The sequence below is a fragment of the Nycticebus coucang genome, chromosome 21, assembly GCF_027406575.1.
Source record: "Nycticebus coucang isolate mNycCou1 chromosome 21, mNycCou1.pri, whole genome shotgun sequence".
NCBI lineage: Eukaryota > Metazoa > Chordata > Mammalia > Primates > Lorisidae > Nycticebus > Nycticebus coucang.
The window spans coordinates 50974413-50990492 of NC_069800.1; the positions used below are offsets into that span (position 1 = coordinate 50974413).

At 52.4% G+C, this 16080-nt stretch overlaps 1 protein-coding gene across 5 annotated transcripts in view; it reads left to right on the forward strand.

The window, feature by feature from the left end:
* The window catches only part of HNF4A (hepatocyte nuclear factor 4 alpha), a 68567-nt gene that overhangs the window by 39069 nt on the left and 13418 nt on the right, over nucleotides 1-16080 (forward strand). For 3 of the 5 annotated variants that reach the window (XM_053573796.1, XM_053573797.1, XM_053573798.1), the window contains exons 1-5: nucleotides 1227-1498; nucleotides 5128-5302; nucleotides 6442-6536; nucleotides 11912-12018; nucleotides 12715-12870. In XM_053573796.1, the coding sequence (XP_053429771.1) occupies nucleotides 1384-1498; nucleotides 5128-5302; nucleotides 6442-6536; nucleotides 11912-12018; nucleotides 12715-12870 (648 nt within the window). In that variant the 5' untranslated portion in view covers nucleotides 1227-1383. Of the gene's footprint in view, nucleotides 1-1226; nucleotides 1499-5127; nucleotides 5303-6441; nucleotides 6537-11911; nucleotides 12019-12714; nucleotides 12871-16080 lie in introns of those variants that run through there. The other 2 variants (XM_053573799.1, XM_053573800.1) reach the window with 1 other exon arrangement.

Consider the following 16080-nt stretch of genomic DNA (forward strand, 5'->3'; position numbering starts at 1 on the left):
TCCAGCTAGATTGGGAGCCCAGAAAGTGTCTGCATGACAAGACAATGAGGGCTGGAGGGTTAAGAGGGACAGGGTGGGCAATGAGCTGAAGACAGGCAGGACCAGCTGCACGATTTCAGGAGCCGAGTCCAAAATGAAAACGCACAACCCCTTGTTCAAAAATCACGAAGACTTTCAAGATGGCAGCAGCAGAGCATTGACCCAAGCCCAGGGGCTCTCTAGGGGGCTCTGTGTGACTGCACCGGTGGCTCTCCCATGGAGCCCACTCTGAATGCAGGAGATGCGTGGGAGACACAAGGGACAGAGAAGGAGACACAAAACGGAGAGAGTGAGGAGAAGGAGGGGTGGGCAGGGGCCAGGCACTGTTGGGTGTTTTCTTTCTGCAATTGCACTCACTATTCAAATCACGCTTTGAGGTTGATCATACATTTCACAGAGAAGGAAACTGAGGCTCAGAGGGGAGAATCATTTACCCAAAGTCACGATTGGTAGGTGGTAGGCGCCTGAATGCAAACCCAGGTCTGTGGGGCTGCAAACCTCCTATCCACCTCTCCTCTCTGGGAGGAGGGAGGGTGTGAGGGACAGGAGAATGTCACAGGGAAACCAGAGATGGAGTCTGTCTGGGCCAGAGCAGCTGGGGGCTGTGAGGGCTGGTGGGGACCATACCAGGATCACAGGGAACAGAGGAGGGGACCTAGAGGTGAGTCTGACCCTCCCAAACCTCCAACCTGTTCTGCTCCCAGGGGAGGCAGAAAGACAACTCCCAGAACAAGCATCAGATGATGTGAGTGTGGGGCCTGGGATTTGGATTTTAAGTCATGGGCCAGCAGGTAGCTTTATCTCTGCAAGAACAGTGCAGATAGAAGTCAATGATTTGGGAAGTTATTGAAATCAGACGTCTTGGAGGTGGGCTGTCAGAGTCTGATCATATCAGTTACAATGCCGGGCTTCGGGGGACAATGGCTGGGGGGTGGCTGAGTCAGGGATCGGACAAGTGCAGGTGAGTTATAGAGCCTGCCCCATACAATTGATAAGTGAGTATTGATGAGTTAGGACCCCAACACTTGTAATTAGCACCCCAAGTGTCAGCCAGAGACCAACAAACAGCCAAATCCTTGCAGCCCCGCCCCGGCTATCCACCAGAGAGGGGCTGATTAACCATTAACCCCTACCCCTCCCCAGCAGAGCCTCCACCCCTTCCAGAGGCTAGGCCCAGACTCCCAGCACATCCTCCCAGAGGACGGTTTGAAACGAAGGCAGAGAGAGAGGGCACCTGGGAGGACACGGTGGGAGGGCTGAGGGTGGGGGCCAGGGCTCAGCCCAGAGCCTCTGGGGTGGGCATCGTGGGCAGGGGCAGTGGCCGAGGTGTGGAGGCAGGGGAGAATGCGCCTCTCCAAAACCCTCATCGACATGGACATGGCTGACTACAGCGCTGCACTGGACCCAGCCTACACCACCCTGGAGTTTGAGAATGTGCAGGTGTTGACGATGGCCAATGGTAGGTGGGGGCAGGAGTACCCAGGTGTGCCAGTGGGGCAGGTGTGCCCAGAGGAGTGGATCTTTGGCACTTAACTTTGGGGTAGGAGGAGAATGATCGAGAATGGTAGCTGGGTCCTATAGGCTAGCACAGGTGTTACCAGGTGAAGTAGATATGGCCAAATATAGCGACCAGAGGCTTTCTGCGTGAGAGGAGGCCTGGAAGGGCAAATCTCCAGAAAAATCAGATCCCAAGTATTCTCCTCTGCCCCCCGCCCAGTCCTTCTGGTCCCTGTTACTTCACAGCTGCTCTGTTCCATGCAGTGACACCACAGTTTCCTCCCTCTTTGCATCCAGCTCCAGTAATTCAGCCTAACATGGCCCCTTCCTGAACCTCCTAGGCCTAAGGTGCGGAGAGATGGGAAGGAACATTCTGTCCCTGGAGATGGTGGCTGGAGGCACACCTGCATTTCAGAGTGTCTTTGGGACTTTCCTAGGGGAAATGGGAACTTAGAGAAAAATGGAGTTTTCAGGGAAGTTTGCTAAGAAGCAGCATGCGTGTGACTGTGAGTGTCCAAGGTAAGGTGCCTGTGTAAGGTGGTTTGCATATGGGCAAATGCGTGCCTTTGGGAACACGTTTGGAGCACTTCTTGTGTTCACGTGTCTGCATGTGCTCATTCTGTATCTGTTTCCATGTGTACTTGTTCCTTGAGTGGGCCTGTGTCGGCATCTCTGTGGAGTGTCTGTGTCTTGCCTGTGAGTGTGTGCGTCCGTATGTGCTGTGTGCGTGGCCTTGACCACGCGTGTTCGTGGATGGGCATATGTTTGTGTGCCCTGTGTGTGGGCATTTTATCACTTGACCATCTTTGTGCCTTCGTTTGTATGTGCCATCCCCTCTGGTGTGCACAACTGTGCAGACCCTACCTGTACATTTTTCATCTCGCCTTTTGCCGGATGAGGTTGACATCAGCAACACATCTGTTTGTTTCAGCAGATTTTGCTGCTGGTGCCTCCCCAGGTTTACTTACCTGCTCCAACATCACTGAGATCGCAGCATCTGCGGGGTAGGCCACTCTCCTCCGCAAGGAGGTGGGAGAAGGGAGGCAGCGTGGAGGCCAAGAAGGGCCCTAGTGGGACCCAAAGCAGCCTCAGAGGAGGAGGCAGCTCTTCTGTGGCTCAGGGGGTGGCTCCAGCTGTGGCCTGGAAGCTGGTAGTCAGCACAGCTGGAAAGGGGAAGAAGCCACCAGGCACTGGCTATGATCAGTCTCACCAGGGGCTTTCCTGCCCCTGCCGTCCACTCACTGTGGGACCTTGGGCATGTCACTTCCCCTCTCCTAGCAGCTGTATTTTCTACAAAATTAGCTTCATTTCCCCATGCCAGCCAGCTTTTAGGTGTGTCAGAGGCTTGTATGAGGGTCTCAAGAGGAAAACACACTGGAAATGGTAAGCAAGTTGCTACTGCACTAGGCAGAGTGTCATGTGTCCCCGCAGGGACAGAATGTGCTGTCACACTCCTAATCACCACCCAGCCCTGGGCTGTTCCCTGGGGCATCCCCATCAGCCCTCCAGAGCCCAGGAACCATGGGCTCCTAAGGGGAGGGGGACAAGCTCTTCATTTGGGGAGTCCCAAAGACAAGGCAGCATCCAGCTCTGAGCTCAGAAAGATCTGGGCTAAAACCTGGCCTATGTCCTTCCTACCCGAGTGAACAAGGCAAACCATTTTTCTCATCTATAAAATCAGGATAGAGACTAGTGCCTGCCCCCCAGGGCTAACCAGAGGATAAGTAAGATAAGATGCCTGAGCGCTTAGTCCTGGTAACTGGTCCTGGCCCCACACAGATGGGCTCAAGGACTCTGACTGTCTATAAGAAGAGTCTCCAGTATTCCTCGCTGGGGTTTGAAGTGGTCTCCGAGTCAGGGTTATGTGAGGTTGTCCTCCCAAGTACATCCCAGACTGGTGGCTGGGAAGCTCCAAGGAGATCTCCTGCCCATCCCCCACCCCCAATACAGCAGCAGCCACAGGGGCTTCTGGTTTGTTAAAGGACCGGGTGACACCATGACATAAATCCCACTGCTCAGCTTGACAGTGGTGTGAAGACCTAGGCAAGTCACTTGCCCTCTCTGAACCTCAGCGTTGCCCCCTGAAGAATGGGAGTGAGGAGCTGACCTCACGGGGAGACAACATACATAACAGCACCCAGCCCACCCTGCCCAGGAGGTGGGGGCTCCTTCCCCAGCCTCTCCCTGAGTGACCAGGAGTTGTGGGGTCAGCTTCTCTGGAGGTTGGGGGAGGAGAGGCTGAGGGAGAAAGGCCACCAACATGGCTTAACAATTATCCCCATCTCCAGGAATAATTCACCAAGTGGAGGGGGCTGCACTCCGGGCACACGCGGAGTCTGGGGTGTCCGCCAGGCAGAGGCAGAAGTCTCCCTGTGCGCGAAGCCTGGGAGTTCTCCTCTGCAGAAAAGTTTTATTTCACAAATGCTGATACATGCTTACTACCTGCCAGGCACTTCATGCGTATTGATTCCCTGAACCCTCCTAAGAACCCTAGGGGGGTATCGTGTGCCCAGTTTTACAAGGGAAGGAATGAAAGTGCAGAGAAGGAGACCAGCTCAGCCAACATCACACAGCTGCAGAGTGGGCAGGCTGGGATTTACACCTGGGCAGAGGGCTTGTGACTTTTGTGCTTTTACCTACAAAGCGATGGCCCTCTCTAGTTCTTACCTGATGTCCCCTTAGGCAGCTGAGGTCAGATTCAGGGTGTCTATGAAAATGTGTGTGTGTGTGTGTGTGTGTGCTGTAGAGTGTGCACGGGCACGCAGTTTTCTGTCCGTAGGGTCTATTCTTGGTGAAAGATTTGCTTGCAAAAGAAGGGGTTCAGCTGTTGATATATTTTTTTTTTAATTTAAAACAACCAGATCATTCAAATTGATGCTCTTTTTTATACCTGAAGAAAGTGAGACCCAGGGGAAATTGAAGCAAGGGAAAGGAACTTGCCCATGGTCAGAGGAGAGTTAGTGGCCCTGGCAACACTAGCATCCAGCCCAAAGCCTCCTTTGCCGCCTGCCTAGGATCCCCTCCCCACATTTTTATAAATGTAGTAGCTTCTGCCTCTGGGATAAGAGGTGTGTGAGGCTGCCATGACCCTCTTAGGAGGGCAAGTGACTGTCCTTGGGGCATGTCCTCCCTGTTCCCCAGAGTCTACAGGGGCCCTGGGCTCCAAGCTGAGATCCACTGGGCCCTGGTCACTCGGTAAGGAATGAGGAGAATGACCTGTTTTAGGGAGCAGCCAGGGAGCATTTGTTCTTTCCACAGCCCCCTCTGCTCAGTTAGGGGGCGACAGGGGTTGTATCCACCCTGGAAGGTGACCAGGTCTTCACTCCTCCCCATAGAAAGCCTCCATTTCAGGGAGAAGCAGACCCTCACAAATGACTCTCTGAAGACAGTGTCACAACCATCCCCAATTTCTAGATGAAGTTCCAAAAGGCCAAGTGACTTGCCTGTGGCCACCAAGGGGAAGATACAGAGTGGGGACATCCCTCAGACTTGGCTGGGGCTGAAGCCCTGGAAAGACCCCTCCACGAGCCTCCTCTTGGTCTCTGCCTTTCCGCCCACCCTGAGGCCTCACTCCCTTTTCTTCTGGCACAGACACATCCCCATCAGAAGGCGCCAACCTCAACGCGCCCAATAGCCTGGTTGTCAGCGCCCTGTGCGCCATCTGTGGAGACCGGGCCACAGGCAAACACTACGGTGCCTCGAGCTGTGACGGCTGCAAGGGCTTCTTCCGGAGGAGTGTGAGGAAAAACCACATGTACTCCTGCAGGTGAGGAGACCCAGGTGGGGGGGCCTCGATTTCTATAGCTGGGAAATGGGTGCACTTGGGCTCATGTCCCGGAGTCTGGCTTCTCCCTGAGTAGGTCCCAAATGTATCTGCCCTTTTAGGCCTTCAATGCTTTCCTGGTTTCTTACGTTCATGAAACATGTGTCCTAGGAACCCCATTTATACTGATCATAAAGCCATTGGCCACCCTTTAATGAACACCTGCCATATGCCAGGTACCATCCTAAGTCTTTGCAGGTATTTTACTGTCCCCATGAGCACGCTGTTAATTTTCCCATTTAACAAACGAGGATTCATGAGGTTTAGGGCCAGGCTTCCTCTGAAGCTTAAGAAGGTGGGCCCATCCTCCAACCTGGTGCTTTTTCTGGGACAAATGGTCGATTGGCCCCAGGTCTTTCCACCTACCCCCAAGGCTTCCTGAGGCCTTGGAGAGCCATCTTCCAATGCCATTCTAGGTAACAACAAGGAAATCCTAGGAGCTTTCAGCTGTGAGCACTGGCCATGTGCAGAACCCGTGCCCTATCCATGGGTGATCTCATCCCCTCTGTCAACACCCCTCTGGGATGGTCACTGTTATTATTTCCATTTTATAGATGAGGAAGCTGTGGTTTGGAGGGCTGGGCTTTTGCCCAAGGTCACTCTTTTTGATTCAATGGCAGGGCCAGGGTGGACATTCAGGGCCCCACCCATAACCACTGTGCAGCACTGCCTCTACTTCCTGCATCTTCCAGAGAGAGGCTCATGTGGACCGAGTCCTGACCACAAGCCATGCCCAGGAGCCTGCCGTGGGGGCTTGTTGTTAAAGGACGTGGTGGGAATAGCCGGGCTCCGGTACCCAGGAGGCTAAGGCCCCCAACTCAGCTCTTCCTCCAGCCAGCTCAGTGACCCATGGCCACAGATTGCCTCTCTGAGCCTCAGTTTCGCCATGTTTAGTAGGACGGGATTGGACTCTTAGGGAGTCCTAGGACCTCTCCAGCTCCTGGTTGGTTTGCACGAGAACTCTGGGGATGAAGGGATAGAGCACGGAGATTGGGGGTCCACCTGATGGCCAGGGGCCCTAGTTCTGTCCTAAGAGAGGGAAGTTGTTTCTTCTCCATCCAACCATCTAAAGCCCTCCCCAGATTTAGCCGGCAGTGCGTGGTGGACAAAGACAAGAGGAACCAGTGTCGCTACTGCAGGCTCAAGAAGTGCTTCCGGGCTGGCATGAAGAAGGAAGGTGAGCCCCGGCCCTTCCCGTCCCGCTGCCCCACCCGCACCCGCGTCTGGACAGTCATTTACAACTGTAGCCACACTTTATGACTCAGTGACAGGCCCCGAGGTGACTGGCAAATGACTGAGAGGAGGGAGGGCGTGGAAATCTGACCATGGGGAGCGGCTGGGCTGGGTCTTGAGAAAGATTCGGAGATAAGCACCCACTCTCAGCTACTCAGGCTCCCAGCAACCACCACCCCACCTGCCTGCACACTGCCAGGCAGCCTCGTTGGCTGTTTTTTTTCTTAATATAATCCATGTATTCCAAAGATCAGGAAAAGTGTGGAGAGTGACATGGCAAACATCCAAGTACCCACCACCTGACTTCACAAAGGTGATAGCATGGGGAGCCCTATTCTTTAACTTCCCATCCCAGGGACAAGGGCTTCTTCAGACATGAGAACAAGACCCCAGACTTGTTCCAGCTGCAGGGAGAAGGGAAGAGCAGAGTGCGGCATTCATTAAGGTCTTGCCCTGCGCAGGACTTTTTCCACATTTGATAGCTCCTCTCATTCTCATGACACTGTGGGGACTACTTGCAAACCCCCGCTTTGTGGATGAGAGAACTGAGGCCCATAGTGGTTAAGTGACTTGCCTGAAGCTCCACAGCTGGTCGTTGGAAGACCTGAGGTCTGAACCCAGAGCTTTGTGCTATTTGGACAACACCTTGGCACTGCCTACTTTATGCCCTCCACACCCCAGAGACATTTAAAATTGTTTTCAGCCCAAGCAGAGGAAGCAAAAATCTTTTAACTGCTTCTCAAAGTAGCTTGAGTTCATTTGCAAATTTCTTCCTTTCCTTCTCTCAACTCAACTTTCCCAGCTCTGGGATAAGCCCCCAGACCAGCTCATCTGGCCTGTACCTGTGTCACTGGCCAAACCCTGAGTCCAATCCTGTAAACACACAAAAACACACATGCACACACACAAACACCCGGGCATGTACCCCACCCCAGAAGAAGGAACCTGAGACTCCACCTGCTCCAGGCCCACTGGAAGGAGGGCAGGGGAGGCTGTGGCAGCTCCCCCATCCCCTGTCTCTGCCTCTGAGCTCCTATTTCTTTCCTTTTTTTTTTTTTTTTGAGACAGAGCCTCACTATGTCACCCTCCGTAGAGTGCTGTAGCATCACAGCTCACAACAACCTCCAACTCTTGGGCTTAAACGATTCTCTTGCTCAGTCTCCCACGTAGATGGGACTACAGGCGCCCTGAGCTCCTATTTCTTCTGCTGCTCCTTCCCTCTTAAACAACTTCTGTGTCTCACCCCTACAGGGCCTAAGTTTCATGAGCACTGTGGGAAGATCTGGGCTGCCTAATTCTGATGGAGTGGGGAGTGGTCCCCAGGGCCCCCTGCTCCCTAAATATGGCGATTCTAACACCCGGGCTGCTTGTCCGGGGGGGGATTTTCAAACTGCAAATTCTATCCCCTCAACTCAGCTCTCAGTGGGGCTGAGCCTCTCTCACCCACTGTCACTTCCACTCTGTGTGATGAATGGTGTTATGAATGGGAATGTGATGCATATATGAACGATTGGAGCCAAGAAAAGATTAAGAACTATAGTCTAAGGGCCTAACATTTTGTGATTCTAATAGTCAGTGATACTATTATCCCAATAGCCTAAGGTTATAGGCACTGATTGTCCAGAGGTGTTGTCCAGGGGGCACTGTGTTTGAGAGAAAGACTCTCTCAGGTAGAAATTTACAGGCAGGTGGGTAAGCAGGTGGCAGTGCCTGAGCAGGTGGTTACCTACCTGGGCTGTGTATGGCCTGGTCACACACATATGGCCAGTCTTTATATATGTCTCTTGTTAAACATCCAGAGTCATTCCACCTGTATAACTTTAGGGAAGTTTCTGTGCCTTTTAGGCTACAGTTTCTCCATATATAAAATGAAGGGGGCTGAATAATGCCCCCCTCAGCTCTATGATGCTATTCCATGCTCCTTGACCTACCTGCACGAGTACACACAGCCCACCAAGATGTGAGCATTTGTTCCCTGGTCTCCCACTGAGCTGCTGCAGGGCCACCGGGTCCCATACTTGGCTCCTAGATGGGGAATGAGAGCTCCAAGCTGTTCAGCCTTGACATAGCTGTTTGCTTCTTACAGAAACTGACATTCTGCCAGGAGGATAGGAGAGTTGGCCAGTGGCAAGTGAATGTGGGCTGGTAAACATTGGTGGTTATTTACATGCCTGGGTTAACTGGAAGATCATGACACATGCAGTTTCTTGGTCGCTTTAATGAAGGGACAGGGTGGCAGAGTATTCAGCTGCCACTGTGGTCAAGACCATGGGAAGTTAGGATATCACTAGCTCCACTTAAGTCTTCCAGACCCCAACACCTCTCCTTAGCCTATTAGGAAGTTTCCAAAGCCAGAGAAAGTCGCACTGATTAGGAAAGTTGGGACAAATCCTCATTTCTTTTACTTGATGACATGAGGAGAATTTGGGGATTGAAACCTAGTCTCTTGAGGACCAGAAACCATGAGCTGGAAATTCAGGATTTATAGACCAGCTGGGTCTACAAGAGATCATCAAACTTATGCCCTCATACTTCGTAGATGAGGAAACTGAGGCTAGAGAGGTGTGATGCGTCAAGGGTGGAGTCAGGACCAGAACTCAGGCTCCCAGAGTCCAGCAGACACCAGGCTCCCTGGAGTAGAACTTGGGGTGATCAGCTTGGGAGATGTATTTTCTGGCCTGGATTCCCGAATTTCTCCTGGACCACAAGGAAGGGCTCCAACTCTCATAGGCCTGTACATCTTAGCCAGAGGATATCCCATAGTGGCTGAAGGGGCTCCCTGAAGGGTTAAAGACTCCAGAGAGAAAGCTGGGTGTCAGTGTGCCAACAGCAGGCTCTTTCTTATGACCCAAGGGCAGGGAGACAGACACCTGCCTGGGCCTCAGCTGTCAGACCCAGAACCAATACCTGGCTCCTGGCATCAGAAACCCAGCCACCCAGAGAACAGGACCAGGGGTTGCAGGAGGTGAGGGTAGGTAACAGGCTGGAGGCCATCTGATGCCACCTTCCTCAGAGGTGCTGGCCAGCTCCCCACGGGCCCCCACCCAGGGGTTCTCTGGAAGACAAGCTCGTCACTTCTCCGCCTCTGCCCAGGTCGGTTAATATTCAATAGAAGTTACATTAGGTCCCCGACCCTGCTAATACTGAGCAAACATTTGGAAAACATCATTCCGTGACTGAGCTCGCGCCGGGCACTGATAACGCCCGCCTAACCTTGAGGAGCTCTAGCCGCAGCTGCTGACAGCAGGCCTTTCATTCCGCCCGCCGGCCACTTGGCGCCCTGGGGTGCGGGCGCTGGCAGGGCTGCGTGGGAGGGGTGGAGAAGGGTAGGGCGGGCAGGGCAGTGGGGCTCTGAGCCGCCCATGCAAGTGGTGAGTCTCTGCCAGAAGACGGCTAACCCTGGGGTCTCTGTAATATCCCTCTGACCCTTGGGCTCAGTGTAGATTGACTTTTATATTCTTGGATTTCAACACTGGGTGAAAATCAAGAGAAAGTGGAAATAGGGAGCTTATAAGAAGTAGGGCTAGTCTCACTCACCACCTTCTTTCACTCACTCAACAAATACTTATTAAGCGCCTACTGTGTGCCAGGTTCTGCCTAGTTGCCATGGCTACCGTAGTGAACAAGAGAGATGGACTTCTGGCTCGCTGGAGCTTTGCTCCTTGTATGACAAACAATAGAGAAATTAACAAATAATTCTACAATAAGTGGGTTGAAGACAAATAGAATGGGAGCAGAACGTGGCAGGCGTGCTATGGCAGACAGGGTGGCCGGAGTGGGTATTGCAGAAGGCAGTGTTTGTACAGAGATGTAAGTGAAGAGAAGAGGCCGCTGAGTTGGGGAAGAGAATCCTGGTAGCATCGGCAAAGGCTCAGAGGGCAGGCAAAGGCTCAGAGGGCAGGTGTGCAGCTGTGTCCAGGAGGGAGGCAGGTTTAGGCAGGGACAGGCCTTCTAGGACTTGTGAGGTGAGGAGGCAGTGGTTTTGAGCATCTGGGGACATGACCTGGATGTGGATGAAGAGGTCCCTCCATCTCCTGAGAGGTGCATAGATGGGAGGGGCAAGGCCGGAAACCCCAGGAGAAGAGCCTGTGCTAACCCAGGAGACTGGGGTGGGAGAGCCAGAGAAGCAGAGAATGATGCCCAGCCTCCCCATTCCTGAGATAGAAGAGAGTGCAGGGAGCCGGCTGGGAGGAAAAAGCTTAAGGATGGGGAAACTGAGGCCCAGAGAGAGGACTCAATTCCCAGTAGCACACACAGAGTGGGGCAGATTCTGGCCAGGAGTCTGGGTCTCCTGGAGCCTTGTCCTCCCCACTTCGTGCTTTGGCAGAGCTCCTTCCTCTTGGATTCCGAGGGAGAGAGAGGGTTGGGACAGTGGAAGGACTGTCTTATACATTAGGCTGGGATTGACCCCTGGTGGGCCAAAGCCTTAGGTCCCTGAGTGCCTGGGAGAGAGCCTAGCAGTGAGGCAAGAGAGAGACAGAGCCTGGCCTTGCTGACCCTTGGGAACACGTGCAGCTCCAGCTGACGCAGGAGGCCACCAGGGAAGGCAGGGGCCTCGGATACCCTCATTCAGGACCCCCTGGGCTATTTCCTCATCACCAGAGCAATTGGCTTTGTCTGCTTTACTTTCTTCCATGTGGAAAGAAAAGGACCTTTTGTAGAACAAAGCTTGAAAATCTGTCATGTGGGCAGCGCCTGTGGCTCAGTGAGTAGAGCACGGGCCCCATATACTGAGGGTGGCAGGTTCGAACCCGGCCCCAGTCAAACTGCAACAAAAAAATAGCCAGGCATTGTGGCGGGCACCTGTAGTCCCAGCTACTCTGGAGGCTGAGGCAAGAGAATCGCCTAAGCCCAGCAGTTGGAGGTTGCTGTGAGCTGTGATGCTACAGCACTCTACTGAGGATGACATAGTGAGACTGTGTCAAAAAAAAAAGAAGAAGAAAATCTGTCATGTATCAGATCCCCTCCTCCATGCCCAAGACTTCTCCTAAGTCCTCGGCCAAGCCATTGTTGTCTTTCACATCCCTGGTGACAGGTAGATCATTCCTGCAGCCTCCCCATTGTGCAGAGGGTAGTGCTGGTGTTGGGAAATTTCTCCCACAAGCTAAGCTAGACACCATCTCGCCTCATTCCTGCACGCTGATGTGGGCTCTGCCCTCCATCTGCTTCCACCCCTGTGTCTCCAGAGCAGCCCTGCAGTACTTCTTTCTGGGTTGAACTCTCTCCTCCCGCTCCTTGACCACTCATTGGTCCTGGATGCTCCCAACCCCCTCACCCCATCCCTGTGCTCCCTCCTCACCTCTCTCTGCCTTCTCACAGCTGTGCAAAATGAACGGGATCGGATCAGCACGCGCAGGTCAAGCTATGAGGACAGCAGCCTGCCCTCCATCACTGCCCTCCTGCAGGCAGAGGTCTTGTCCCAGCAGGTACCAGGATGCCCGTCCCACTCACCTGGGAACCCCCAACATTGAAGAAGAGCTCATCCCTCCACCTCTGTCCTCTGCAGCCAGGCCTGGAGCAGTGGCTACCACAGCAAGAAAGCTACATAGCCAGCTTAGTAGCAAAGACAGGACTCAAACCAGGGTCTGGTGCTCTGGCTCACTTTCTAGTTCACCCTGCTGCCTGCATCCTACAGGCCAGCAGAGTCTTTGCTCTCACCCCAGGCCTGAGATCAGCTCAGCCAGACAGAACAGAGCAGTAGGCCAGCAGACTGACAGCAGTGTCAAACAGGCCCAGCTGGCCCCTGGCTGTGTGACCTTGGGCAAGTTGCAGCCGCTCTCTGGGCCATGGTTGCATCATCTATCAGAAGAGAAAGAGAATTTTTCCCTACTTCTTCTCCAAGGCTGAGGGATTCTGTAGGGCTCCACAGAGCTGGCAGAGGAGGAGGCTGGAAGCCAGCAGCTGTGGAAGGCCAGAGGGCGCCCATCTCCCTTCGGCCTGCTTAGTTCCATCAGCCATTTCTCCCAAGCTTCCTTCAGAGCTGGAAGGTTCCCACAGACCAGCTCCCTCCACCCACCCCTTTCTATACAGAGAAACTTGGCAGAGGGTGGGGGGTGCTCTCTGCAGAGGACAGAGAGTGCCACAGGGCTGGCCATCCTCAGCATTTTCCTTATCTCCTGCAGATTAACTCCCCCATCTCCGGGATCAATGGTGACATTCGGGCGAAGAAGATCGCCAGCATTGCCGACGTGTGCGAGTCCATGAAGGAGCAGCTGCTGGTGCTCGTTGAGTGGGCCAAGTACATCCCTGCGTTCTGTGAGCTGCCCCTGGATGACCAGGTGAGAACGGACTTGGAGGTAGGCAGTGACCCAGGGTCTGCTGTCCACCTGGGATATGGCCTTGGACGAATCTGATTTTTCTTAACAAAACACACATGGTCCTCACATGTGCCTGGAACTGTTTAAATGCCTTTAGTAACTCATTTAATCCCTCCAGCAACACTCTGAGGTAGATACTATTATTGTTCCCATCTTACAGGTGAGGAAAGTGGGGCACAGAGAGGTTAAGTAACTTGCTCAAGGTCACACAGCTAGTATCCAGTACATCTGGGATTAGAGCGCTGCAGGGAAGCTCCAAAGTCCAGGCTCCGAACCATCCACCACTCCTGGGGGGTGTTGACAGCAATTAAGGGCCAGAGATCAAGAGATTTGGGTTTAAACTCTGACTCTAGAGACTGGTTCTCTAGGTGATCCTGAACAAATTACTTCCTCTCTGTTGGCCTCAGTCTTCTTATCTATAAAGTGGGAAATACAAAATTCACTTCAGGGTGTCGTTGGGAGAATTGAGGTCATTATTGTCTGAAAAGTGCAAAATCATGTAACGGAGACCACAGCTGGCCTCCCTAGATGTCAGTTTCTCCTTTCTTTTTTTTTTTTTTTTTTATTGTTGGGGATTCATTGAGGGTACAATAAGCCAGATTGCAATTGTTAGGTAAAGTCCCTCTTGCAATCATGTTTTGCCCCCATAAAGTGTGACACACACCAAGGCCCCACCGCCCTCCCAGTTTCTCCTTTCTATCCCACCAAGATGGCGTAACTCAGCATTTTGTTTTCCAAAGTACATTCTTTGGAAAACTGACAATGTCCCAGGGAAATAAGACAGGGCTGAGGGCAGGTGGCATGTGTCTGTGGACGATGAGTTTCTGAGATACCACATATGAAAGCTCCTGCCAAGAGCACCCCTGTAGACATGTTTCCTCCCTAGGCAAGGAGAACTGGAGTGGGTCACCTTCCCGACTTCGGAGGAAGCGTACCATTTTGCTTACCATTTTGCACCTTTGTGCAAGATACTGACACTGTGTGCCACCCACTAGAACATCTAAGAAGCCTCGGGGTCCAGGCAGCATTTAGCTTTGTGACTGTCAGGGCTTCCCAGACTCCTCTGGCTCCAGGCCCTCCTGGAAGCCACAGCAAAGACACTCTGTGAAAGCTCAGCCCCACACAGGGGCTGGACCCTGGCCCTCTCCCATGGTTCCTCCCTCTGTCAGGGGAGTTGACAGGGCAGGGATCATCTTGGTCAGTGTGCCCTACCTTCTCCCCTGCTCCTGGAGCTGTGGCCATGGTCCCCTCTGCTGGAGAGTCTGCATTAATGTTTAATCCCTCCTGTTCCTTCCCAGGGGCTTAGCAGGGCAACGAGATACCCCCAAACTGAGCAATTGTTAACCTCAATTTCCCACCCAAACTTTTCTGGCTGGGGCTCAGAGCATTCTCAGAGAGCAGTGATGGGTGGCCAGTAACACAGGACAATCATTAATCCCCCCGCCTACCTGCCCAACCCCCCCCTCCCCAGAACAGCAACCATGTCAGGGGTTGAACCTGGGACCAAGAGATTGTCCAGCTCACCATTCATGGTATACAAAGAGCTCATCCTGCCCAGCATGAGTGGGTACACCTGGCACAGCTGGGGTATCGACCTCCAAGGATACCCCAATTCTGTCCACACAGTCCTAGGAACCAACTAATTTGTTCTGGTCATCAATCTATTAAGACCTAGAAACTAGAGATGATCAGATAAGGGGATTGCGGCCTAGAGAGAGAAAGACTTTTGTCTACAGCAGCACCACTGGGATTCAAATCCAGCTGGAGACCCAGTGGGGTGACTGACAAAAGCCCTGTGCAGCACCAGCGTATACTGTGCAGCACAGCGTATAGTGTGCAGCGCCGGCGTATACTGTGCAGTGCCAGCGTATACTGTGCAGCGCCGGCGTATACTGTGCAGCGCCAGCATATAGAAGGTATTTGGTAATGTGCATCCTTCACCTCCCTTCACACCGGTCATGGAAAGTGGATTCTCACATTCAAGGCTGTTTCCCATTTTCCTCTTTCTATGTTTTCCTCATGGAGTTCTAACCATGGGGAGTTAGAAGGCATAGGGACAAGTGGCTGCCCAGGCATCCTAGATCTAGAGAGGAAGTCTTGATATTTGCACTTTCATTCATTCCTCCTTTCTTTCTTCATTCAAATATTTGTTGAAGACTTACTCTGTACCAGGTATTTCCATGACTTACAACAATGTCACCTCCTTAGAGAGGCCTTCTCTGCTCTCTGCATTGCTCTGTAACATGCACTCTTCACCTTCCTTTCTTCACCCTCTCTCCTTCTACCTGTCTGGCTTCCTTACCCCCTCATCCATCTCTCCTTCCTTCCTTCCTTCCCTCCCTCCCTTATTAGCACTATCACCCTCTGTCCTATTTATTTGTTTTCTACTTTATTATCTGTTTCATCCCCTCCTCCATAGAATGTTAGTTCTATGAGGTCAGAGACCTTGTCTCCCTCTCTTTTTTTTTTAACCTTGTGTTCCATTGTCTAAAAAAGTGTCTGGCACTTAGTAGGCATTTAAGATTTGATAACTGGAAGAAGGAACAATCACATGAATGAATGAACAAAAGCATTTTAACATCTGGTTTGGCTTGTGATAGAAACTCTAAGCTCCCTAACCCAATCTGGAAGATAAGATCCTTGATGCTACCAGCCTAATACTATTTTTTACCAGCTCATCTTTTGGTTCTCACGCAAGCATTAGAGCAGGTGGTTCTGAAAGCTGGTGGGAGATGTCCCTCTAAGAAGCAGCTAGACTGACTTCGGACTCCAGGCTTCAAAGGCTGCCATGTCTTCCCTGCAGAAAAGGGCCCTGGGAAGTAGATTCTCCAAGGACCAGTGCCCACACCTTTTGCCTTGGGAAGAACCAGCCCTGAGAACTAATATCCACATCCAAGTTCTTGTAATCAGAATCCTAGAATCTTGCAATGTCAAGGGAACAAATGCCCTGGAGATCTTCCAGATCAGTGACTTCCCAAACAGAATTGCCCTTCAGCATCAACAGAAAGAGCTTGTTAAATGCAGATCCCTAGGCCTGTCCCATATGTGCAGACTCAGAATCTCTGGTAGTAAGGCTTAAGAATCTGTGTTTTTAAGTGCAACAATATTGCATAATTCTCCATACCTGTTCCACGAGTATTTGGGACTCACAATTTTAAAACTTTTGGGAAT